General features: G+C 40.6%; 2 protein-coding genes across 6 annotated transcripts in view; one reads left to right on the top strand and one right to left on the bottom strand.

The window, feature by feature from the left end:
- Positions 1–18,524, bottom strand: part of KIF24 (kinesin family member 24) — a 33,175-nt gene extending 14,651 nt beyond the window's left edge. Inside the window, exons 1-9 of the mRNA XM_039704481.1 lie at positions 18,454–18,524; positions 16,109–16,191; positions 11,960–12,587; positions 8,531–8,720; positions 7,195–7,292; positions 5,684–5,899; positions 4,468–4,555; positions 2,415–2,536; positions 766–871 (exon numbers count right to left, since the gene is read on the bottom strand). Of these exons, the coding sequence (XP_039560415.1) occupies positions 766–871; positions 2,415–2,536; positions 4,468–4,555; positions 5,684–5,899; positions 7,195–7,292; positions 8,531–8,720; positions 11,960–12,573 (1,434 nt within the window). The 5' untranslated portion in view covers positions 12,574–12,587; positions 16,109–16,191; positions 18,454–18,524. The remainder of the gene's footprint in view (positions 1–765; positions 872–2,414; positions 2,537–4,467; positions 4,556–5,683; positions 5,900–7,194; positions 7,293–8,530; positions 8,721–11,959; positions 12,588–16,108; positions 16,192–18,453) is intronic.
- A 194-nt stretch (positions 18,525–18,718) lies between these two features.
- Positions 18,719–25,283, top strand: NUDT2 (nudix hydrolase 2). 5 transcript variants are annotated; one of them, XM_039704489.1, is made up of 4 exons: positions 18,780–18,956; positions 19,279–19,332; positions 19,877–20,034; positions 23,400–25,283. In XM_039704489.1, the coding sequence occupies exons 3-4, from the start codon at positions 19,902–19,904 to the stop codon at positions 23,711–23,713; spliced, it is 447 nt and encodes a 148-aa protein (XP_039560423.1). In that variant the 5' UTR covers positions 18,780–18,956; positions 19,279–19,332; positions 19,877–19,901; the 3' UTR covers positions 23,714–25,283. The 5 variants fall into 5 exon arrangements, with proteins under 5 accessions (XP_039560424.1, XP_039560423.1, XP_039560421.1 ...); XM_039704487.1 differs by having other exon boundaries at positions 18,780–19,168; XM_039704490.1 differs by lacking the exons at positions 18,780–18,956; positions 19,279–19,332 and adding an exon at positions 18,719–18,769.
- The last annotated feature ends 505 nt before the right edge of the window (positions 25,284–25,788 follow it).

Below are 25,788 nucleotides of genomic sequence, written 5' to 3'. Positions count from 1 at the left end.
TGGATTAAAAATACTTAATTTTTATATGTTTATCTCTTCCTTCTTAAATTGTTTTTCAGTCATGAGACAAATTAAACTGAACACACTTAGTACCTTGGTTATTTTTTCCTCTACATGCATACATTATTCTGTGGTTAATTTTTATCCCAAAACACATGCTAGTAATTAAATACAAAACCTTCCCCAGACATAATAGTAGCTTACTGCCAAAAGACTTTGGTTTATTTCTGCTCCTTCCATTTTTGTTTGTCGATTCGATTCTTTGGCATCAGCTGCTCTTTCACTGCCAGCCAAGTCAATGAATGATATCCTAGAAAAAACAAAGCTGCATTTATCTTAGGGGCTTTTTTTCCCTCTTCTTTTTTTCTTTATTAAACCAGCAGGATGCAACACATGGCATCAGAAGAGTGATTAGAAATAACTACTTTTGAACAACAAGAAATTTCCACTGGAAATATCTCAGTATTCTTTAGAAGGGACAAAACCTTCTATATTAAATATGGGTCACTTACACTACACCTAACATTGTCCATGCTATGTTTATCTGTCTAGCAGTAAGAATGGATTAAAAATACTTAATTTTTATATGTTTATCTCTTCCTTCTTAAATTGTTTTTCAGTCATGAGACAAATTAAACTGAACACACTTAGTACCTTGGTTATTTTTTCCTCTACATGCATACATTATTCTGTGGTTAATTTTTATCCCAAAACACATGCTAGTAATTAAATACAAAACCTTCCCCAGACATAATAGTAGCTTACTGCCAAAAGACTTTGGTTTATTTCTGCTCCTTCCATTTTTGTTTGTCGATTCGATTCTTTGGCATCAGCTGCTCTTTCACTGCCAGCCAAGTCAATGAATGATATCCTAGAAAAAACAAAGCTGCATTTATCTTAGGGGCTTTTTTTCCCTCTTCTTTTTTTCTTTATTAAACCAGCAGGATGCAACACATGGCATCAGAAGAGTGATTAGAAATAGCTACTTTTGAACAACAAGAAACATCCACTGGAAATATGTGAGATACCAAAATAAACATAGGAGCAGGAACTGTGTCAGAGCATCTTAACATTAAATAATAGAAAGTGTAGTTACATGAGATGACAGTGCTTCAGAGTTTAATGGATAAGCTGTGTAAAGTACAACACATTCATCTCTGCAGATAATCACTCTGTTTGTAGTTTCCTAAGAACAGGGCTAAAAGAAATTTTAAGTGTTTTGATTTCTCCTTCTGGGTAAAAGGGACAGCTGCCATGTCAAATGGGAATTCAGGACAATAGAAACAGAAATTTTCAGGGTAGCAAATAATACACTGAGCTTTCAGTGATCCCTGTTTTTCTTTCCACAGAACTCCATTACTCCCTTTCATGCTCCCTAGCTGTGGGTGCCAGCTGCTGTACTGACTGTTGCACTGTATCTTTGTCTTGGTCCTTCCTCTTTTTCTACAACAGCCCTGACTTCTTTATTGGCACATCTTGGCATCCTTCCCTCAGTTCAGCTCCACCTCCCTTTCAGACTCACAAAACCCACCCAGTTCAAATGCCACACATACATAAACCTCTATAATTTTTATTTCTAAGCCTGCCTGTTCTGTCTTTTCCTCTCTTCAGTGTTTGTGGCTTTCCCATTTTGCCTTGTGTTCAAAATTAGATCCTGGGAAAGAAGACAGTGTGGCAGCTAATGGAAGGAGGTGTTAGCAGGATTATGTGATACTTGACAGTAATGCAGATGCATAGATGTTCTTCCTCAGATCTATTTCTTGAGGTTGTTTACTCTGGAGAAAAGATGACTGAGAAGAGGTACAATTCGCTTTTGAATACATAAAGTGGATGCCACAAGAATAAGTAAACTGCTCCTTCTGTCTGCTGCAGATAGCATCAGAGTCACACATTCAAATTATCACAGAGGTTATTGTGAGGTACTCTGATTCTTCTGGCCAAAGGCAGACATCTGTCATGGAGTCATCTCCACCAGGGCTGGTCATCCCACATGCCCTTTGTAGTCAATTACAGGACAGAAATGCTTTGAGGGGTAAATGCACCTGACCTAATTTACTGCAGGGATCCCAGAAGTGGCAATTTTATTCTACTGACTTCAAAGGAGGTGAGTTCACATGTGGATATGTCCACTGCAGGCGTTTACCTTTAGCTAAATTAAACACTGAAGATGAGGGGACGGATTTCATTGTCAAACTCCTTCACTGGAAATTTGTATGAACAATTTTGACAAAGCTCTCACAGATGTACCTAAAACATTCTCCTTGGAAATAGAGAAAGGGCTGGGGAACTTTTCAAAGTCCCTTTTAACCCTGTCTTCTAATTTAACTCACACTTGTGCACTAACACCTCCTCTTCTTCTCTTCAATGTCCCTGGGCTTAACAACAGCACTGAGCACTTCAGCTTCTGCTCTTACCTTCCAAATGCCCTGTTGGCTGTGTCTTTAATTTGAATTTGGATGATGGCATGAGACCGAGAGGAATCTGAGTTGACTGCAGTAACTCCTGTGCTACGTTCTTTCCCCCCCTTCAAAATCACCTGCAAAATAAGGGGACAAAATCCAAATGAATTGTAAATAAAACCACAATCTCTCAGAAAGAGATCTTGTCCTCCTAAGGTAAGGAAACACTGTGAGGAAAGGTGCATTACAGCCTTAAGATTGGTGCAAGTAGAGGTAGACTGGATCCCTCCAATATTTCTTTCAGAGCTTTGGGCATAGACTTGCTTGTAGTGACACTATAGAGCCCAAAGAGCACACTGCAAGTTACAATCTGTTGCATCACACACTCACATTTGCAAAATATCCAAATTATAAAATTAAATTCTTGTATTGCTGGCATACTTTTGTAGTACTATAGACACAATCTAAGAGACTTATGAGATTGACCATTTGTTGTGTTCTTTTAAATTTTTGTTTTCTCTCATAGTAGATGAGTACAGTTATCCAGAAAGTCACACAAAAAGTTATGAACTGCCAAAATCTTTCTAAATTTCCAAAACCAAAAAAAAAAAAATAAAAAATTGCCAGAGTAAGGAACAAAGTTAAAAGATTAATTATACTCAATACAACAGTAAAATAAGAAAACAAGGAAGGAAGGCAAGACAGGAAGATAAAGGCTCCTTCAAGATACAAATCTGGATAATTCTTTTTTGAAAACTTTAAAGGACTGTTGCAGAAAGTTTAACATTGACTGCAGCAGAGCATTCATAGAAAAACCATTAATTTCGCTTCTGGCTGCAAGAACAAATCAAAATATTGCCTAGCAAATTCAATACATTCTCAGCTGATAGATGTGGATTATTCATGCTTTTCAGTGGCCAGTTCTCAATGACCAACATAACCACCCACTGCAGCTTCTGAGCTTTATATCAGTGCTAAGTGAAGATAATTTTTGAATCAAAGCCAACATCAATGAGTGTGACTAACCAGGGATGTGTTCAAAGCTCTTTCCATATATCTGTTGCAGAATACTCAGAAGTTCTGAGTCAAGCCAGCAACATTTCTGTGCTCAAAAGGGCCTGTGAACAATGTATTTTTTCCCCCAGGATATCTGTAAGAATTAAGTAATTTAATAGCTCTTCTGTGTGTGGAATGTGATAATACCAAGGAATTGCAAATCAACCATATAGTAAATTTGCACTCTAACTTGTAGAAACGTCACCAGCTTGTTCTGAAGCTTGGAGTTAATGGAAGGATGAACAACTAAATTAAGTGCAATATCAGTGGACAAAACGATGACAATTTTAATGAGCCAGTTACAGTGTTAGGCACTTGTAACTGACACTTCCTTACCAAAAAAAAAAAGAATTAAACTATGCAAAGTCAGGCTAAATAGAAGGTAGATTTAATCAGCTTGCTTGTTGCAGGACAATAGCGAAAATTTGCCAGTGTCCTTTTAGGGCTCAGACAGCTAGGGAAGAAAACTGAAGCCTTGTTCTTGGTGAATGTTATCTACTGTTTAAAGATCTTAATTTTACTTGGCTGTTATCATGCACACACGTAAGCAGTATTTTAATCCTAATTCACACAAAATATCTCAATCTTAAGTATTTTCTAATGTCTGTTTCTAATAATTTTCAAATTTATATATTCTGTGCAAAAACCATGTGTCTTTTATATACAAAAATCTACGTCAATAGACCCACAAGATACCACACTGGGAAAAATACATATCCAGCTTTTAAGGTCCCTTACTGGGACACTATTTAACTTCTGGAATCTTTCCCTATGGAATGGCAGAAGAAGCAACAGCTGTGAATCAACTACTTGAACATGGCAAACACAAGAAACAGCTTAATGAGTAAAGGCACTTTTAATAGAGCCCCTTGGTGCCCTGCTGGGGTTCCAATCTCAAGGCCTTAAACAGGAACATAACTTGTGCTACACAATAAATAATCTCTGTAAGTGACGCACCTCACACATAAGCAAATTGGGCTGCAGAAGACAAAGAATGAACTTCAAACATTACCTCCAACAGCTGATCTACAGAATCCACCTGAACCTCCCGCAGTCCAACTATCTGAACAACGTGCTTGCCATCTTCTCTTGCATAAAGCCTGACAAGAGAACAGTGCAAAAGGAGATATATGAAATCTTAGAAAGCAGCAGTGAAAAGACATGTCCATGCCGTGACACTGAGAAAAAGCAATCAAGGCTACTGACAGGGGAGATGCCCTGCTGTCACTAATTTATTTTCAGACCTGGAGAGGTACTTAATTTATAACAAGTACCACTGACATTTCACTGCTAAAGAGGCATTACCAGTCCATCTCTGCTAGTTCAAGAATATAATAAAGCAGGGAATTTTACCACGTTTACATTTTAGAGTTCCTGTCTCCCTTTAAACTACATCCCAGGCTTCTCTAAGTCCTCATCAAATTGTAAATTTTGTTCTGTTCATTCTAAGGAATTTTGCACAGGATTTTAAAACAGCTCCTACAGCCTTGGAGTAATATTTCAGCATCACCTCCAGAGGCTTGCTGGGCTGAGTCACTGAGCTGCCAGATAAAGGTGTCCAGGGAGAAGGTGAGCAGGCTTTGCAGAGTCAGGAATGCAGGAGATCAACAGGATCTTCAGAGACTGGATTGGCAAGAGCCAAATACCCACTGGCACAGCAGGAGGGACAGCCAGACTTTATGCTTGACCAGGGAAAGACAAGGACTCCACAATGGTTGACACATGACAGGCTGTCCAAATAAGTTGTGGATGCCCCATGCCCGAAAACGTTCAAGGCCAGGTTGGATGGGGCACTGAGCAACCTGGTCTAGTGGAAGTTGTCCCTGCCCAGGGCAGTGGGGGTGGAACAAGATGATCTTTAAGGCTCCTTCTCAAAATGTTCTATGATTTTAAGAAAGGAACTTCTGGCCACAGGTAGCTTGTTTCTCTACCTATAGATATCCAGTTAATTTATTACAGTGTAAGCAAGAGCCTGAGCTTGTATCTCAAACCTTATTTTTCCCCAAAACAACAAACTAGGATTCCCTATCAATGTCACAGTATCTACTGTCAGATCTTGCTATCCTCCCTAAGTATCTCCTGTGAAAAACCCCAATTAAATATGCAATATTTGCTATAAATGCTACTATGTTAAATATAATCACATGAAAACAGTAATTGATTTCCAAACAGTAACCAACTGATTCACAACCACAGGCTTGTAGGAAATAATGTTTTTACTTAAATACCTTTTCCTTCCATTTAGCAGGTCATAAAGATGTCCGCAGTAGATCTCATAAAAACTGATCAGAACAACAAGATCTTTTCTGGATGGTGATGATTCCAGGTGCCTAAAGATGTCCTGGGCAGCCAGGGCATAGAGTCCTGGGTTCCGGTGATTCCCTATCATGGTGTAAGTCTTGCCAGCACCAGTCTGCCCGTATGCAAAGCAAGTTGCATTGCCTCTGTGAAGACAGCATATGTGTTTAGTGCCACATCTGATTCATTCATATCTAGTAAATAATATTCTGCAATGCTGGTATCTATCTACAGTGGCCCCTTAGCAATGAGGTTCAATCTACTACCCTCTCTGGGAACCTGCAGAATGCTTAACAATGATTTCCAAGTACACCCTATGGAGATCTGATGTGGTACAAGGTGCTGGCTCTCCCCTTTTCCTTTTCCTTCTCCATTTCCTTTTCCTATTCCTGCCCCTCTTAAAAAAAAAAAGACTTTGTACCTGGCTCAGTACTCCTGGCAGAGGAATGGGTAAAAAGGTAGGGCTGCACTAATCACAGCAAACAATTTCTTGCCAGTTTAGATTGCAGATTGGCCTGGCCATGGTGTCATATTAAATGAATGCCAGCAGGCGGGATGGAAAAGAGGAAAGCTGGATAAAAAATAGCACAATCTCTTCTGGTGGCTTCACTGGACTAAGGGTAACGTGAATTGTGGCTTTAGTGATTATTACACAGCAAGGTACAAGTCTCATTCTCCTTTCTCACTTTCCTGTTCTCAAGAGCATGATACTCTGTCTCTATTGATGACACTTGGAGATTTTCAGTAACCGAATGCTCCATATTGTTAATTTTCAGTATGGATACGTAATCTTTACCTTCAAAGACTCAAAAAAGTAATTATATTAAAGTATATATTATATATATATATAGATATATATAGATATATATAAAACACCTTGTGTAGCGGCAAGATGTCTCATATAAAGCCACCAAAAATTTTCCATTAATCAGGAAGTATGTAATTAAAATTAAACCTCTATGCAAATATAAATCAATAAAAACCAATCACAAGGTTATTCATAATCTCTATTACCTTGTGAACGGTACAAATACATGTAAATATGTCTCTCAGTAGTCTCAGGAAAGAGTAACATTATTTCTCTACAGATGAGTGTGCTCTGTCACACAGGAGCCTTTGTTGGAGTGAAGATGAGAGCTCAGAAACCCTGGGACACATTTTTATTCTAGGCTGACCATGCTTTGGTCACTTAGTTGCCACTGAGGTTTAATTTAACCTTCTTCTTTAATTGAGATTTCTCACCTAGCATGAAGAACGTTTTCTCTGATTTATTTTTGTCAAAATTGCAATCAAAGATATTCTGAAAGGGGGAAGGCATGTGGCAAACATGAAATGAGGATATGTTACAAAAGATGAAAAGCATAAAGGAAAATTCAGGCACAGACATAAAATTGGAAAACAACAAAACAAAAAATAACCAATGTAAGCACTGGTGCCCTACCCGTTTAAAATATGCTGAATGAGAGGATAAGCTGTCTTCATGTACACATCCTGATTGGTACATGACTCCTCAAAGACTTCATCAAAATAAAAAACATGCTGAAAAACAAAGATAATCTTTACTTGAGGATGAATATGCTTCACTTCCCCTCTAACTCCATTCAAAGGTAAAATGAAATAATGAAAATCTTTCCAGTGACTTCATACGGCTTTGGATTAAGTGGAGAGTGATTTAGCACACTTAATATGCAGCACAACTCATGTAGGAACACACCAGTCAAGAGTTCAGGGTAGGAAAAAAAAAAAGGAAACAAAAATGCCTTAATTTCCCATCACTCTGAAGCATAACATACCAGAGCCTTTTAACATAAAATAAAAAAAGCTAATTAAAGAAAACCTATTCATGAAATGAATCAGCCTACAGATGTACTGTCAGACTGTAACAGTAAAAAGAACTGAGAGTCAAATCTTGATTCTCTCAAAATTAGTTCTCACTTGTGATTTAGTTGTGATTAATTGCCTCTGTTCTTGAAAAGTTTTGTGCCAGAGAAGAAAGAAGCTGTTCCTAAGCAAAGCTACATTATCTGAACTCAAAAGGGGGCAAGAAAATCAAAACTTCCCACACTCCAGATCAGACTCAAAGAATCAGGGTCTGTGGAAATTATTCAGCATGTGGCCCACTGTAAAAGGTGGCACATGAACTGGGCCTGAGAGAGATCTGAAATTTTACCAGATACTCCAGACAGTTGTTACTAGGGTCCAGATTGTAAAAATAACACTCATGAGAGCGAGAATAGCTTGCTGCCTCTACAAATCAGCTCTGTCCCTGGTGCTGTCAGTCACAGTGAGAATTTGAACTATGACAGCACAAATTATTTGGGATTAAGAGACAAAGACAAAAGGGAATTTAATTTTCAAAAGCATTTGAGAAAAATAGAAAGAAGGAAGGGGATGAGGGTGTGTGTATGATTCATTAAAACAGACCTGAAGTGCTGAAACAGTGGAAAGGGAACTCCTCACTGAAGTACCCTGGAAAGCCATCAGCAGGCATTTCTCCTGCAGCAGTGGGCTTATTTTGCTACATACAAAGAAAGTTCTAAGAGACATACTTCCAGACCTTAAAATTCTGGGCTCAGGTTTGCTGGCACAGTCTGGCATAAATCAGAAGCAACTCAAATACAGACAACTCTGAGCTAAAACAAAAGCCCATCACCTATTTCAGTGTAAGAAATACTAAGAGTCCTTTTCTGTTTTTACTCATGGAAACTCCAGGCACAGTAAGATTTATCCATGAAAGTGACTGGCCCATAAACACAACCTCCAGTGGAGGACGTTACCTGTAAAATGTATTGTGTAAGATCAACTGCCTCCTTCTTCTCGTGGAGAAGCAGGGTTTCCTGATCTTGCACTGTGATTATGTTAGCCTCCCCACGTCTCTCCTCCCTCAGGCAGAGGGGACGCTTTCGGACACACACTCTGATTTTTTCACTCTCTGTCCATGGAGTCTCTTTGTCGAAAGTATTGGATCTACAACAATAATGGAAGTCCACATTTTAAAATCAAGTTACAACAGAATCTAGAATATGCCTGAATTTGTTACATTTATCATAGAATGTTCCTGTTGTTAATGCCTATCAAAAAACTCCATGACACACCTCATTTTATATGATGCAGTTTCTGATGCTTTTTCCTAAACAGACTGATGCTTCCTGTACACTTCTGTTAAAGGAATAGTTATGTTTGTACAGCTACACCCCTGAACTTGCTGCTGTACTGACATATTTTAAGTTGTACACAAACATGAGATGGAAACTGGCATAATATCAAAGTTAATGTAATGAAGTTTACTCTTCTGAAATTATTAGCACTCATGATTAGTCACTTAATCATGTACAATGGAAATATTAATAGATCTTGAAAAGGAAAAGATACAATACTTGGTTGCTTTTCTGCTCATGCTGGACTTTTTCCTTCCCATTACAGACTGTCCAAATGGTTACAAGTAAATGACTCAAACTGGCAAATGAGGTAGTATCACCATGTTCCTGTTCAGCTCAAAATAAAACAAAAAAAAGAAATACTGATCTCATTCTTGTCTCCCCTTTGGTCTTTTTTCATTAAAAGTTTATGTGGTTTTAGACCATAAACAAAGTGGTGCTCTTATGTTTCAGCAATTTTACTTTAGTCCCCTTCCAGACACCTCAGAAACAGGAGGTAATTTCATGTTTCATTGATTAACCTGCTGCGTACAGCATTTTGTGAATAGTACAGGCTTGAATTAAACAAAGTGTATTCAATATATCTCTCCCTTCTTCAAACTGTCTTCAGCCAAATCAGTAACGATTTTCAGCCTGGATTTGCATTTCAAATAATCAAGCCCCAACTTGCCCAAAAGCAGTGTTTCTGCCACACTCTCCAGGTGCCAAAATCTCTTAGCTCAGCAACTGAAAACTCATATATTCCAGTTGTCTAACAAATTGTAACCCTCAAGTCACTCAACATCTCATTAATATCCACAGGCCTGTGGTATCATTGCTGTTGTGCTCCACAATTCCCCAGAAGTACAGAGATGCAGATTTAAATCTCAAGATATCTCTTTGAAGACCATACATGAGCAATCTTTACTTGTCGCTGGAGTCCCTTTAATTTTAGTACAGGTTTCCTGTGCAATCCAGGATCAGGCTGTGCATTTAGATAGAAAATTCTTTTGTCACAAAAGAAAGGCAATGACACTTGAAATAAGATGCTTCATAAGCTGGTGTGAGCTTATGCATATCACTAGGCACCAAATGTTGTCCAACAAATGATCGGAGGCTCTGAAGTTTAATTCTCGTGCCAGAGGGTGTAATTGGTGACCTGCAGCAAGAGCCTGCTGTGCTCTAAGGGCTTGAAGCAGAAAGGATTGCAGTATTTGGAGAAAAAAAGCCCTGAAAATTTAGATACTCTGCTAGTGAGCAAAAAGGAATAATTTTTTTCTAGTACAGAGGAACATTTTGTTGAGTGTATTTTGTATGGGAATAGAATGCACATTAATTCTATATGCTGAACCCAAAGTTTGTATTTCTTACTAACTCTTAAAATATAAATTGTATTTTACAATAAAATAAATTTTCATTACTCGGAAAAAAACCAAACAACAGACATGACAGATCATCAGAAATCTGACTAAATAATAGGTCAGAAGGACAATTATGTCTTTGAATAATCAAGTTATTTGCTGTGGGCAAGTTCAAAATAAATCTGAACATATTAAAAGAGCTCTTTGTCTTTCTCCTATCTGAAATCATATCTGTGTTTTCCAATATTTCTCATAGATGAGATTAGGTAAGCCTTCACAGTGGTCAAATCACAAGGTGCCATGGGAATGGATGGATTGAGCAAAGCAGTTAAGCACTTGCAAAACAGGAATCACAAACTTGAGTGTAAGCCTGCTGCTCCAAGCCTGCCTGAAATGCACAACTCTCCAAACATGAGAAAATTAAGTTGAGGCATATCAGGAGGAGGATGCAGAAAGCCCATGAGATGAGCCATAATACTTGGCACAGAAGAATGTGCTTGCAAAAGAAGAGAACAAGGAAAGAGAGGACAATGAAGAACATGTCTCTATTGCAGGATTAAAAATCTTTAACTCCTTCACTTGAGTCATTAGGTTTAATAATGTATAATTTTTTAATTTGCCAGCATTATAAATCCTGTCCTTTTAGCTGCACATTGGCTCATCTTCCAGAAGAGACAGAGAATGCACCCAGGTATCAATATACACTGGAGGTTAGTGCACTTCTCCAGAAGGTGGGAATGATTTTTTTTTTCTCTTGCCAAGGAGAGTTATAAACCTTTGTCTTGCCTTTCACAGTTTAAGTGCTCTACTTACTACATCACCTTAGTACTTTTTCACCATGGCAGCAACATCTATCTCTCCAGGCTACATGCACTCCAGGTGGGAGCTGTAATTAACAACTCAACTCCATGGATCTTTCCCTGTACCAAATCTTTCTCCACAGCCTTCCCAGACCAGACCTAACTTCATAAAACTGCCTCTTTTCATTGCATATTAACTACCATAACTGCATTGCAAAAGCTAGATACTGGTATTATGTGTGCAGAGGCATACGTGCTCTGCTGGTGAATCAGGAAAAAAATAGTGCTTTAAAAATGTTTCTACAATAGATTTACCAGTGGTTCATGATAACCCCAGCCCCTCCAGTACCAAACACTGGGAAAAGTATGGAAGTTACAGATCACATGCCTAAGGAGCAGCTGCAAGGCATCCCTCTCACCATCAGGTCTGTAATCCTTCCCAGCTGTATTAATTTTCCTTCCTTTTAAAGCTTCAGTTCAGAAATTTCTTAATAAACAAATATAGCCATCACGGCTTGTATCCTTTTTACCAAGAAAAGCTTGACAAATTTAACAACAGACAATGCCGTATTTTGGAAAAATAATGTTTTAAAAAATAGTCCCATGGAAAGACAAAGATTGGCTCAAATACCAAGAAAAGAAAGCCTTAAATCCTGAAAGAAAATAAAGACTATTCTTAGACAACCTTGGTGAGTAGCAGCTGGTCAAATTCAGATGATTCCTTCTATGAGACTCGGAGAGTTGGAAATGCCTATTAATATCTCTCTTGTCTGTAAGACTTTGCATTGCTCTATAGTGCTTGGATTGCTTATTTGGAGGTGAGGAAGACAGATTCTGCTCCACAATTAAGAAAGAATCAATTATGATTAACCTGAAGTATTAGCAAAATAAAGGTGAGTGATTATTACCTGATACAGGAATGAGGTAGTCCATAATTGTACCCTGAAATATGAGTTACTCTTTGTACAATAGGAACTTCAGAATCGCCCCGCAGAGGAGCAATATCATCAGAAACTGTTGGACAGCTCAGGTCATTTTTTGTACCTATTCCAGGAATATTTAGGTCTCTTCTAGTTAATCTGATTGGCTCTGAATCGTGTGGTGGAATGTGTCCCTGTACTTCCCCTACACTGTCCTTCTCTTCTTTGGCACTGAAATCGGGTGGCTGACACAATTCAGGTTTAGAGTCTTTAGCTGCTCCATCATCTTCTCCACAAAAGGACTCGAAACGCAGCTGCCTACGGGGTCCTGACTTAGTCACCTGAGGCTGAATGAAAAGGCCACGTGGTTGAAAATCCTCCTTGCTTAAGTCTGCAGCGCCTTCCTGCAGTGTGATTTTGATTATTCTAATGAGCTGGAAAAGACGTTTGCGGTCATTTATGTCATGGACCCCCAGTTTGGTGTAATCTTCCATGGAAACTTCGGCAAGCTCATCAACTTTCTGAAGACCAAAGGCAGTAAAGTGGGGATAATATTTTTCAAGTTCTGCTTCACAAAGGCATTCATAAAGGCATGATGCCATCTTCAACCTAGAGGCTACAAGAAATCCAACAAAATAAACATTAGAATCACAAGAAACATCACATCTGACAAAGTTACTAATGAAGAAACTGCATTTCCTGATGCCACCACTTGCAGCTGGCTAGAAGCTTGTTTAGCTCCAAGTTTACCATACACTAGACAAACACTAAAGAAAATAGCAATAACAACAATAAAGTAAAAGATGAAACACATATTTTATCCATTTGATGCCATCTTCAACCTAGAGGCTACAAGAAATCAAACAAAATAAACATTAGAATCACAAGAAACATAACATCTGACAAAGTTACTAATGAAGAAACTGCATTTCCTGATGCCACCACTTGCAGCTGGCTAGAAGCTTGTTTAGCTCCAAGTTTACCATACTCTAGACAAACACTAAAGAAAATAGCAATAACAATAAAGTAAAACATGAAACACATATTTTATCCATTAAACTATATTTTAAAATTTTATACAATACACAACACGTAAAAAATGCACAAGACAATATTACTCACTGCCACAGAGCTCCTACACGCCTGATGTCTACTTGATGAATGCCACAGCTACTGAAACCCTGTCCTCAAGCTATAGAATGTAAAATGCCTAATTTTAGACAGTCAATTTAATATCAAGGCACATGGTCTAATGTGGTTCAGCTACCCCTGGTTAATTAACCAGAGGAGAAAAAACTGCATTTGTCCTCACCTCAAGCTGCCTAATTAAGACCATTCATCTTACAGATGAACTATAGAAAAGTTGCAGTTTTGTTGTGTACTTTTCTCTTTTATGTCATGAATCCTCTGAGCATTTCTGAGTCTCCTTGACAGAAAAACAACAAAAAAAAATCTGCAAAATTTGAAAGACAGCATTTCTCTAAATCTATATATGCCACTGGAATGCCATACTTGCATTCTTGGGAAACCCAAATAAGAAACATGAATCACTGAAAAGTATGTTTTAAATCCCCCAACTTCTTCACTTATGTCTTACATGGTGCAGCTGTCTGTATCCCAATGGATTGGTATCTGCAGATATTTTTATTACTTCCATCAAATACAAAAATGATAGCACTTCAAGTATTTTTTGCCCACTGCCTTCTCATATCTTTGTTCAGTCTAGGACCTTAACAAATACTGCTCTTACTCATGTTTGGAGGTCACAGTAAGACTCAACAAAAATAAGTTATTTAAGTTTTCCTCCCTGTGGTTCAGGGTAGATTCTTTGTGAGGATTTTCAAGGCTCTCTACAATAACATTGTACAAGAAAATAACGTCATCCCCAAATCTGAGTCCATGTCAGTAATTAATACATCATGTTGAAGTAATAACAATAAAATCATATGGATTAATATAGAAAATGCTGACTGTATAAGATACTACAGGGGCCAAAATGTACAGTAGAGAACATCTAAAATGACTTAGAATCCATGCTTTTGGTAATATTATGAGATTCAACAACAACAAACTCCAAGACCAAAAAATTCACATGTCAGTGAATTTATTTAATGTGTAGATAATGTGATTTTGAATCCTGAGGTAAAGTTAGAGTCACTGCTGAGGCTGCTAGATCCTGGGAGGGGGAAATCAAAACTGACAGAGAGGACAGCAAACCCAGAGAGCAGAGAGACTAAATACCCAATGTGTGCAAGGGTTTCACAAGCATTCACAGCTTGTCAGCTTTTCTAACATATAAAAATACACAGGAACCTGAGACTTCATTTAAAGAATTACATTTTGGAAAAATCCCCTTTCTTACATAAGACAGCTTTAGATGTAAAACCAGTACAGGTGCTGTGCAACTCTCTGTATGCACTGCCATGGAAAATTTCTTCTGTTTGATGAAAAAAGCAGTTAGAGCTCAAGGCCAAGATACCAATCTCAAAAGTGTTGAGAATCTGTTAAAGACAAAAATAATCCAATAAATTTACTTTGTCTACTCTATCTGTATCTCCTAGATTACACCTACGTCTTTATATATCCTTATATTAAATACAGAGTGTCCACAGACCCTAATTCAGTCATAACCTCTCTTGAAATTATAATGGTGAACACAGTAGAGAGAAAAAAGTATAAAAACATAAACAATGGAGACACTTTCTAAAAAAAAAGCAGCATACAAGGGAAGAGAATTACAAATGTGAAGGTCAAGGTTCTAATTAAAAAATGAAATAAAATATATTTAAATAGCTAGAAATTACATGCTGTCATTATATGGAGTGACAAGTCAGAAGAACTCTCAGCATTACGGAAATCCAAGTAATGTAGATACTGCAGAACCTACAAGAGCAATGTAAGCAGCTCTCTGTGGCTAATTAGCTAAGGCTGTGTGCCACATGAAAGCAACTAAATGGTTTCTTAATGAGACCTGGCCTCTTAATGAGAATTGAGATCTGCCTTTCCAGGCAGAATAAATCTTACTGGATCTAAGTGATTTCAGGGGTAACTCCACCAACTCCTTATTGACAGGACAGGAATTTCACGAGCTAGGGGAAAAAAAAAACAACAGCTCACTAATAAAGGAGTAACAAATTAATTAACCACAGGAAAAAAAAAAAATTAGGGATTGGCATAATGAGAGGATCAGCATTTTTGATCACTTTGATACTCAAGAGTAGACAATTGCTAGAAGATTTTGGTTCAAATATGAAAGAACTCAGGGAAAACTGAGAGTGAAACTCTTCTCACCTTTCAATCACTGATGCTCTAAAAAGAAAGGGATTTCTTTCTCCTTATTGAAAGAATACTTTAATTCATCTAACCCTGTGGAGCTCTTTTGTGTCTGAAGATGCTTTCCGTAACAGATAAACAATTCATCAAAATAAATTTGCTTTGTGAAAACTAAGAGGAGGTTTTCAAGAATCCTAAATTGTTAATGCCATCTTCTGGCAAAAAAAAGGCAGAAGACCTTTAGTCTTATAGCAGGCAGCATTTCCTCAGTTATTTATTTATTCACCCATGAGAATAACATGTCATGGGGCAGAAAAACATACCATTCTTCAGTGTGGTGTTTTCATGCCAAAACCTAGGTCTTGTTCCCCACAAAGATATGGGTAGCTTCACTGAAAACAGGGTTGAAGTAAAAGACTAGGACTTCTTGAAATAGTTGGATATAACATACTTTGAGAAAGAGGTGAGTGTGGAGGTATAATTCTCTATGTGGCAAACATGAGTTTTCTACAACTTGTTTCTTATGCCAAGACATCTTACAAAGATTTTAAAAGGCTTCTAGATGCTGGTAATGGGTAAGTGCTTATTGTAAAAAAGAATTACAATGGGTAAGTGCTTATTGTAATTAGAATTATATATAAAAGAGACACCAGCTTAGCCACAGAATTAGATTGCAGTTTGTTATAAGAGAAATCTTCCTCAGCTTCAGTATTAGAGGTTTTTCAAAGGTCATAAAGCTGATGAAAACCAGAAAAGTTGGGTGTAAATAACAGGAAGGAGTGGTTACATTTTTCTGTATTGAAGAACAAAATTATGCTCTAAGAGCTGATTCTCCATTTTAAAATGCTTTAAATTATTAATTACCTCTTTCACAAGATCTTTTCCTTCTCAATGCACTTTTCAAGGTGGAGGCAAGGTCTTCGAAGGTGCTTGGTGAGTGTCAATCACTGTGTATAAAATAAATGATGTAAAAGCCCCACAGAGATTATTTTAAGAATAAAGCAGCCTTGAACCACTATACCTTGATCATTATTAACTTCTGATTTATTAAAGATCTCAGTACCCATTGACTTGAGTAACCCTCACATGTCCTGTTTTCCCACTGTAGCTCACTCATATTCACCTGACAACTTTAGACAATTTACAGTTTCAATTTCAGATTTAGATGATTTCCTGAGTGTCACCACTGAGAGAGAACACAAGTGTCATTATATCTATTCTTCAAATTAGGGAAATAAAGTGAACAAAAGTTACGTGACATTCCTACAAATGCAAATGCTGCATTTTGTCCTGCATATAGGCTAAGGTAATCACTCTGAATAATAAAACCTGGCCTGGTTATGAAATAATTTCATAAATCATGATTTTCAAGGGTATTTGATAAATATAGAAATTGTTAATCAGATTACAAAACATAAACACCACCTTGTTTTCCATGTAAAGCATTGTCTTCTACAAGTACCTTACTAAAATAAAACTTAAAAGCTTGAAAATTTGTAAATGTGTGTAGCAGGTGGGTGTTTTCTCCTGATAGCAACTGCAGCAGCAATGTTTTACACTGTACTTGCTACTTGCAATCATTTTGCCCCAAAAAGGACTTCAGCACTTCATCACAGGTTCTGCTCATGCCAAAGAATTTCCAGGTTTCTTGAAACACAGAAGCAAAGCATGAACAGGGAAAAGGGAAAGGAATTAATTCTTGTCACTACCCATCCATCTTCATTCCTTATTCATTTGAACATTAAGCTCTTTTTTTTAAGGTGATCCAAAGGCAAATCTGATTTAACCCTCCAGAAGTGAATGGCTAATTTGCTTTCCCAGAGCACCACACAAAATGCTTTACCTTTAATCATTCTGACCCCATTCCCAGGGAACTGGGGCTTTCCTGTGAAGAACGGGGTCAAACTGCAGCTGCACTTTTTTTAAGACAAGCCCCACAGCAAGAGAGAATCTGTGCTGTAAAATGAGCCCAGAATTTTAGTTTAATGCAAAAGGCAGGGCTCTGCGAAGCCATGGTTGACGTTGCAGCAGATCCCTTTGGAAGATCATAGGATTACTCGACCCTGCACGTAAACAACAGGGCATTAAACATTCCACTGCTCCTTGGAACAAGTGCTCAGCTGCTCTGAGGCTGGGCACTGACAACAGATAACCACTTACAGCTCCAGTGCAGCAAGAGTAACTGCAGAGGAGAAGGTGGGAATGATGCTAAATGGTTTTAATGCTAAATGGTTTTAAAGCTATTTTACTGCTGGAGCTTGACACAGGTCTGCTGCTTGCAGCCACAAGTGAGAAACGGGGGTTTCCTTTGCCACTGACATACCTTGAGGAAGTTACTAAAACAATTAATGTCATTAAAACTGCCTCACAAACAACTAAACATCAGGGATTTTTTTTGTTTCCCCAGCAAGCATTTCAGAGCATTGTGTTGCTCTATCCATATTAACTAATGTCACTAAAACTGGCTGACAAACAAATACTGGAGATTTCTTTTTTGTTTCCCCACAAAGCATTTTATTCCTCTCTCCATACTAATCATAGCCTGGTGACCTCAGCAGAAGAGGCTCCATCCTGCAGCTGATCCCAGCAGCTGCCAGGAACAGCTGCATGGAGAAGGGGAAGTGACCAATATTGGGATATTGAATGTTGGAAGTGTCCAGTATTCAACCACGTGCCGAGAAAATAACCCACGAGTTATGGCAAGGTGCCAATTATTTGGAAATCCTGCCTGAGCTCATCCTCCTACCCAACGTCCCTCATGGTTTCTTTAATAATTTCAAAGTTCTACTTAAGTTTAAAAATATACAAACATAAAAATATAGTTCATATATGTTATATAAAATATATTAAAATATATTTTAAGTCGTAATTAAGCAGTTTATATATTTTACATAATGTATATAAATATGTATTTTTAATCGCACTTGCATATTTTACATGTTACATAGGTTATGTGCTATCTGCAAAATATATAAAACACATAATTGAAAGATATTTTATAACTACAAAAATGCAGCCAAACAAACCGCCACGCGCCCGGACTTGCACCGCGTGTCTGAGGCGGGGGACACGTCCCATCCTTCCCGGAGCTGCCCCAGCACGGCTTTTCCCGGCGCGGAGCCCGGTGGGGCCGGCCGGGGCGGTGTCCCCGGAGCCCCCCCGGCCGCAGCTGCCGCGGTGCCCTCAGGGCCGGCTCCCCCCTCACTCACCGGCCGCGGCGCCGCTCGGCGGCCGCCATGAAGCCGCGTCTCCATGGCAACAACGCTTTTCCCGCTTCAAACGCCCGCGCGCAGCCTCGCGCGCACAGCCAGCCAATAGGGAGAGGGGAGAGGGGCGGGCAAGGCACCTCCCGGCCGCCAGAAGCCAATCCGAGGCCTTCTCGGGTGTGGGGGCGGGGCCTAAGGGAAGGCTGGAGGGCGGGACGAGAAGGGAGTGGCTACCGGCCCAGGCGCTGCTGCTGCGATTGGTGAATGCGGACGCCAATCGCGCGGCGGGTCCCGCCCACTGCCGGACCCGGAAGCAGAGGTGAGGGCGGGGGGCCATGGCGGCCGCTGTGGGGGATCGCGGTGTCCCCATCCCTGGGGATCCCGGGTCCCCATCCCTGGGCACGGCAGTGACCGCCCGCGGGCGGCGCGGAGAGGGCAGGGCAGCGGGCCGCGTGCCGCCGGGCCCGGCTGGGATTTGTCCTTGTCCTTCCCGGCGCGCTCGGGAGGTGGTGCTGGATGGCCGGGCTGGCCGCGGGGCTGAGGGGGCCGCGGCGCGGGTGTTGTCCGCCTTGCGGCCGAGCTAGGCGGGAGCTGAAGGAAGTGGTTGAGCAAAAGCGTCGTCCAGGGGCGTGTTTGGTGGCGAAGGGCTCCGTGCTCTGGTTCCCCGCGCTGGAGCTGGAGGTGCCGCTCCTGGCGCCCCAGGAAAATGCGGTGTTCTGTAAAGTTATTTACTGAACTCTGTCACAATGCAAAGCTTCGCCCGGAGCTGGGAATCGGCCGGATTTGTAGCATGGCTTACTCACCTCCATTGCTTCTTTTTCTCTGTAGGACTGTTCATGCTGGCTGCGTAGCTTATTGCTGACAATATTTATCACTTAAGAGGTGTGTTCCTTATTGTTTGCAACAAATCAGTGCTTAACACGCGTGGCTAAGAAACTTCTAGTTTTGTATGGCAGCCTTATGTCTAGGTGAGACAGCAGAGAGCCTGTCCTTGTCATTCATTTTCTCAGCTTTGCCCCGATATCCTGAGAAGTCCTGTGCTCCAGGCAAATGTCCAGAGCAATTTTTTCCATGTGCCAGTTCTAGTAACTGTGAGATATTACCTCTGCACAGGGCCTTTGCAGTTTTGCAGTGGAAAAGTTCCAGAGTGTTAATCCGTGGCTTTCCTTTTGCTTTGTAATTGTTTCCCCCTCCCTGCAATATGGTTTGTAATTTATCAACAGCACGGACGTGACCTGCAGGTCGTTTTTCATCCTTCTCGATAACAAAGGAACCTTTTTTACAATTCAAAGGTAGCTAATGATATGCAATTTAATTCCGTAGTAACTTCAAAGGGGTGGGCAACTTTTTGACTGTGCTGGGCCATCTGCTTGCTGGCTGAATGCAGCTGCTCTGTTCCAGCCCCGTGTTTTGTGCTGTTCCACAGCTCCTGGCACGGCTGGCAGAGGGGAATGGCTGTGAGAGCTTGTGGCTTGATCATCTACAGGAGGCTGCAGCCAGCGCCGTCCTGCAAGGTCACTGACAGCATCGAGTACCTCCTGCTTCAGACCTCCTACGGGAGCCACCACTGGACCCCGCCCAAAGGTGATTTTTGTGCTGGGAATGCTCCTGGAGGTCACTGGTGCCAGGCTGCAGGGAGGATTTTGGCTGAGGTCACTTTAGAGGGGCAGTTACCACCTGAGGGTAGCTGCTGGCTGCGCTGTTTGTCTGCTGGTGCTCCTGACACAGCTGAGGGGGCAGTTTTGGGGCTGAAATCCTCTGCAGGCTGTGGCTGTACAAAGTGTTGGGCACGACTGATGTGGGCTGGGGCAGGGGCTGTCACCCAGCTGAGCTGTCTGATGTTTCTGGCAAGATGTGCACACCACTGGAGCGAGGCAATGAGGGCATGTTCTGCCTTGTCTTGGGTCTCATCCTTTGCAGGCACCTGCAATGCTGCCAGTGCAGGATTGTTTGACCCACGTGTGGTCAGAGGCTGCAGGACTGTGGTCACAGTCTGCAGGAAGGCAAACTGGAATCTGTAATGGAGCACTTGGAATGCCCCATTCTTAGGAGATGCAGATGCATTGATGAAGATCGTTTGCCTAATGCAATAGGGATGAGAGGGACAGATAGGAGAATTAACCTTACCAGCTGTTCTTGGCCATCAGTGAGGCCTCAGAGCAGAAAACAAGCCCTGTGTCCCAGGACAGAGCAGCAGCTCCTCTGTAAAGGCACATTGCAGAGCCAGTGTTTGGTAGGGTATTACACAGTCACAGCCCTGGTACCAGGAAAAGTGCAGCACAGAAGTACTTCAGGTTCCCTTGCATGCTGTTTTTTACCACCTGAGATTTTTTTTCTGATAGTTTTTGCATCTTATTTTGTAAAATGTGTCACTTTCAAAGCATGGTGCAGCAGTTTATAAACAAGAACTTGCAAATTGGAGGGAAAAAATCTTTTAACAGTGTCAGCTAGGCTCTTCTATTAAGGGAAAGAACAAAACTTTCCAAACCTCCCCCTTTGTCTACTCCACCATGAGCCTAAGGGAGTTGAGTTTCCAGCCTAGTGGAAAGCTAAAAAACATCTGCTCAGACATGATTGATTGTTGTGAGAAGAAACCCTTGTCAAAGGGTCCCTGGGAACACAGTAATTCTGGACAAAGTGATTTAAATTATTTGTAGCCGTTTTGGTAGGGAGCTAATTGTCTCGAGCATACATCTCACACACCTAGAGTCATGGAATAGTGTAGGTTGGGAGGGACTCTTTGAGGTTGTGTAGTGCAAGCCCCCACCAGTGGGCAGGAACATCCTCAGCTAGAGCAGGTTGCTAGGAGTCCTGTCCAACCTGGATGTTTCCAGGGATGGGGCACTCACTATTTCTCTGGAAAACTTGTGCCAGTATTTCACCACTCTCGTGGCAAAAGCAAGTCTTGTCTGCAGTCTGAGTCTGCCCTCTCCTAGATGAAAAGCAGGAGCCCTTCTCCTGTCACTCCAGGCCCTTTTCAAAAGTCTGTCCCCAATTTTCTTACAAACCACCACCCTTTAGAAACCATAAGGGGCTCTATGGTCTCCCCAGAGCCTTGTCTTCTCCAGACTGAGCAGCCCCAACTGTCTCATCCTGTCTCCAAAGCAGAGGTGCTCCACTCCCTGATCATATTCATGGCTTCCTGTGAACTCAGTCCAGCAGGTGAATGTCCTTCCCTTGCTGAGGACTCCAGAGATTGATGCAGCATTGCAGGTGGGGTCACACCAGAGCAGAGGGGGAGAATCACCTCCCTCAACACACTGCTTTAGATTTTGGAGATCAAAGACCACAATCTGAGGGTGGTCTGTGATAGAAGCTTGGTGTTGATTTGGGGGAATTTAATGAAGAGAAGCCATTCCATTTTATAATATCTGTGACAGGAGTGGTCTTCCAAGGCGGCCCTGGGACGTGCAGTGTGGTAACATGTGTGTGATGTTGACACAAATTCCATGGGGCAGGAGCCAGAAGGAGAAGTTGTAATTGTCTCTCAAAGCACACACAAAAGGCAGTTTACAGCTATAGCTATATCTTGTTATTTTAAAAGTTCTCTAAGCTGTTGCAACTCTTATGGGATTAAACTGGACTTGCTTGGATCCCCTCACATGAACCTCATCAGCCTTATCTCTGCTCCTAGGACTGTGACTTTGCTCTAGCTGAGGCTGATAGGAAGGGGATGTAGGTTTTATTTTGCCTCTCAATCTATTAGAGCTGCACCAGTGGGAACAGGTGGGAGGATCTGAAGGATGGGGTGTGTGAGGTGTTGCCTGCAGTCCTTTTTCTGCTCTGCAGGTAGACTGTACTGCACAAACATAGCAACTTACTTAGCTTAGACCTGAGGTTATCAGGCAACAACAGGTGATGCATCAGATGGTGTTTTCTGCACAGTGGCTGCTTGAAAGAAAAGTGTATTTTATATTTGAGGTAATGTCATACTGTAAGAGGTGTTCACACTTTTGATACACAGGCAGGGAAGTGAATGGGACCTGTTGCAAAGGCAAAACAAACTTTTTGTGGTACTAAAAGGGCTCTTTGGGTATCTGAGATCTGAGAAACAATTAATCTCTGTGATGAAATTATAGCTATTTGGAGCCAGCTACATAGAAAATAGAGTGACACCAGGGACAAAATAGAGCTTAAACTTTTTTTACCTCCCAGAATGTCCCAGCTCCTGCTATGTTGCTTTTTTGAGGTATTGCTTGGCTTGTTCTATTTATGTTCTGGTCCAGAGCTTTCATGAGAAAACCAAATCTGACATTTCTCAACAAAAGTACAAATGGCTGGGGATGTGTTATATTTATCCTTTGTTTGTAGTGGCACCTCTCATACTGAGCAGCATAAAATAAATGGTGTGTCCTAGAAGAACTACCCAGCTGGTGAGAGGACTGGCTTTTAGACTTTTTGCTTGTTTTAGAGAGGAGTATGAAAGAGAAAAAAATCCCTGGCTGCCTAAATTAAATGCACCTTTTAAATGGTACGTGTCTGTGCCTGGTCCTGTTCTTTCTGGGCTGTTGGCACAACTAAGAGTTTTGCAGAACTGAGCTTTAAGCTTATGTGAGAGGACATGGCTGAGAGAGGATTAAGACTCTCAGATGCCCTGTGTCTGCTCTAACTGGATGAAGGAAAAATGAGGGACTCAGTCCTCAGTATAATCTAAAATGGAACTTTGTGGATATAGAGTACTCCAGAAGTGGAGGAGTGGGAAAAAAAGATGTCTGTTGCTGAGAGGCTGATGGAAGTTTCAGGAGGTGAGGGATAAACAATGATCCTAAAAGCCACAAGACAAAGATAAATCAAGACATAAGATCTGGAAAAGCAGTCTCTGTTCTCCAATTTCCATTTCATCCTGTGTCAGCTACCATGTACTCTCATCTCTGCCTCCCAGTGTTTCCCAATTAAAGCAAAACGGGAGTTTCCTTCCCAGAGATTTCACTTTTCCACCCTCTTGGCAGGCCACGTGGACCCTGGGGAGGATGACCTGCAGACAGCCTTCCGGGAAACACAGGAGGAGGCTGGTCTGCAGGCCAGCCAGCTCACCCTCATCGAGGGCTACAGGAAAGAGCTGCACTACCCTGCCCATGGCAAGCCCAAGACCGTCGTGTACTGGCTGGCAGAAATGAAGGACTGCAACACAGAAATCAAGCTGTCGGAGGAGCACCAAGCTTTCCAGTGGCTGAAGCTGGAGGATGCCTGCAAATTTGCAGAATATGAGGACATGCAAGCAATGCTGAAGGAAGTGCATCAGTTTCTCTGCTCCAGAGAATAAGTGGTTTTGTGAAGTATAAGGGGATTACTTGAGGAGACAGGTGTGCTTTTTATGTTTTAAACTGGAGGAAGAATTATATGGCTGCAGAAATGTAGATTTCTCTTTTTTTTTTTTTTAATCTGTAGAAATTCAGTGAGGATTCATGGAGCTTTTAAAGAGATTGTGCTTTTGTCTCTCCTAGCTGGCACAAAAAAGTGTAGTCTAATTGAACCATAAGCCAGAGATGTCTGAATTGAAGTCCAAAGCTAACAAAAGACTTCCTCTGTCTCTGTCTCCTTTTATTTTTCTTTTGCTTTTTTCCCCCCCTTTCTTTTTCTTACTTGAAGTGCTGAACAACCACAGGTCTTTTTGAAAAATCAAACACTTGATACATCTTGACTTGCTGATGTAAAGCTAGAGAGTTGAGAAAATGAGCATATGGGGATTTTTAATAACGAAACGCTTACTGCAGAAGTCATACCTTGAATTTCAAATGAGGAAGCAGTAGTTCTATTCCCAACTCTTCCAGTGATATGCAGTGATAACTTGTCAGATCTTTCAGGTCTTTCTTTTTGTATCATGAATTTATGTGCATCCATAATGTACTGTTGTGAGAACATTTTCCATCCAGACAGTCTTAGCAAATGGTTGAGGTATGGTATTTAAGTGGTAAATTGAAGTTCTTTTGGCTCTTTCTGTTAATTTTTTGATTTTTAACAGGCCCCTTGCCCATAGATTTTCCAAGGGGTTGAGAAAGGGTATTTAGTCCCTTTCTGCACAGGATATCCAAGCTTATGTGCAATTTTGTGTCTGTTTCATCCTATCAGTGCTTCTGTGGCTGCACCCACTCATCTTTTGGGGCAGCAGACATTACTAATGTTGGTATCAGTGTTACAAGAGTCTCTTGCTTGTCACTCCATTATCTTGTAGTGGAGTGATTTAAAATTGCATATATTTATACTTTCAAAAAAAGGGATACAATCTAAGGAGGCTTTTATATATAAATATGTATGTCTGTATACACATAAAAAACTTGAGTGCTCGTCCACATTACACTCAGGCTTTATTTTGATTATGAGCCCTGCTGGGAAGTGTTTCACTCAGGTGGTGGCAGAGTGTAACAACCAGTGAGAGTTGGAGGGAAGAGTTAAAAGCCTGTGCAGCCTCAGTCTTGGTTTTTCATTATTGTTTGAGGTACCATTTAATCAGTGCTGTGTAAACAATGGTGTTGCTGCCTTCCTGTTTATGAGCAAGATTAGCATATTAAGCTGGAGTTAGAGAGTCATTAACAAGTCATCGGTTCTGCCCATTCAGCAGTAATGAACGCAGGCACTTGGTGCTTTGGAAAATACATTAGCTCAGCTCCAAGCCAATATTTCCTTTTTAATGGCACTGCTCACCTAGTGTTCCCAAAGCGTGTCAAGGTTTTGGAGGGTGACCAGTGCTGTGCACTGTAAGGTGATGCACTCCTTGGACAAAATTCCAAGGGCTGTAACTGAGATAATGGGTCAGGCACTGTGTGTGCATTTTATGTGATTTATGTACAGAACGTATTCCCACAAATTTTGTGAGTAAAATGATTCTTAAACATCTTAAACATTTTTGATCCCAGTGTCTTTGAGTTTCATTTAAAGTAGAAATGTTGGAAAGTCAGAATTTAACTCTGATTCTTGCTGCTCACTGGTGAAGAAAGAGTTCTTCCTCTGCCCATGTCTAATAGTAAGATATTTTCCCAAGGAGCATCTGGGAAACCCTCCAGTAAATAATTATGGAATAATCTGCCTGGCAAAGATATTTATTTCCAACCTCTATGATATTTATGCCCTAAACCAATGGGGCTTGGTTGTTTTTTTTTTTAAGAGCAGTTAAGTTTTTGGTTGTAATAAAATCTTATGACAGCAAACTTTTTAGCATTTAAAAAGAAAAATAATTTTAAAACCCCCCAAAACAAACAAACAACCAGAGATTTTAAAATGATAAAAAAACCCCAGAGATTTTAAATTCCCTGGAGAGACCTTACTTGTGCTGTAGGTTAAATAAAACCAAACTCAAGAGAAATCCATGCTACACTGAAATAGCAGAACAACTTAATTTAG

This window comes from Passer montanus, unplaced genomic scaffold, assembly GCF_014805655.1.
Source record: "Passer montanus isolate IOZ18808 unplaced genomic scaffold, ASM1480565v1 scaffold176, whole genome shotgun sequence".
In the NCBI taxonomy this organism is placed as follows: domain Eukaryota; kingdom Metazoa; phylum Chordata; class Aves; order Passeriformes; family Passeridae; genus Passer; species Passer montanus.
The sequence above is the reverse complement of the archived record's forward strand: the minus strand, read 5'-3'. Positions and strand labels throughout refer to the sequence as shown.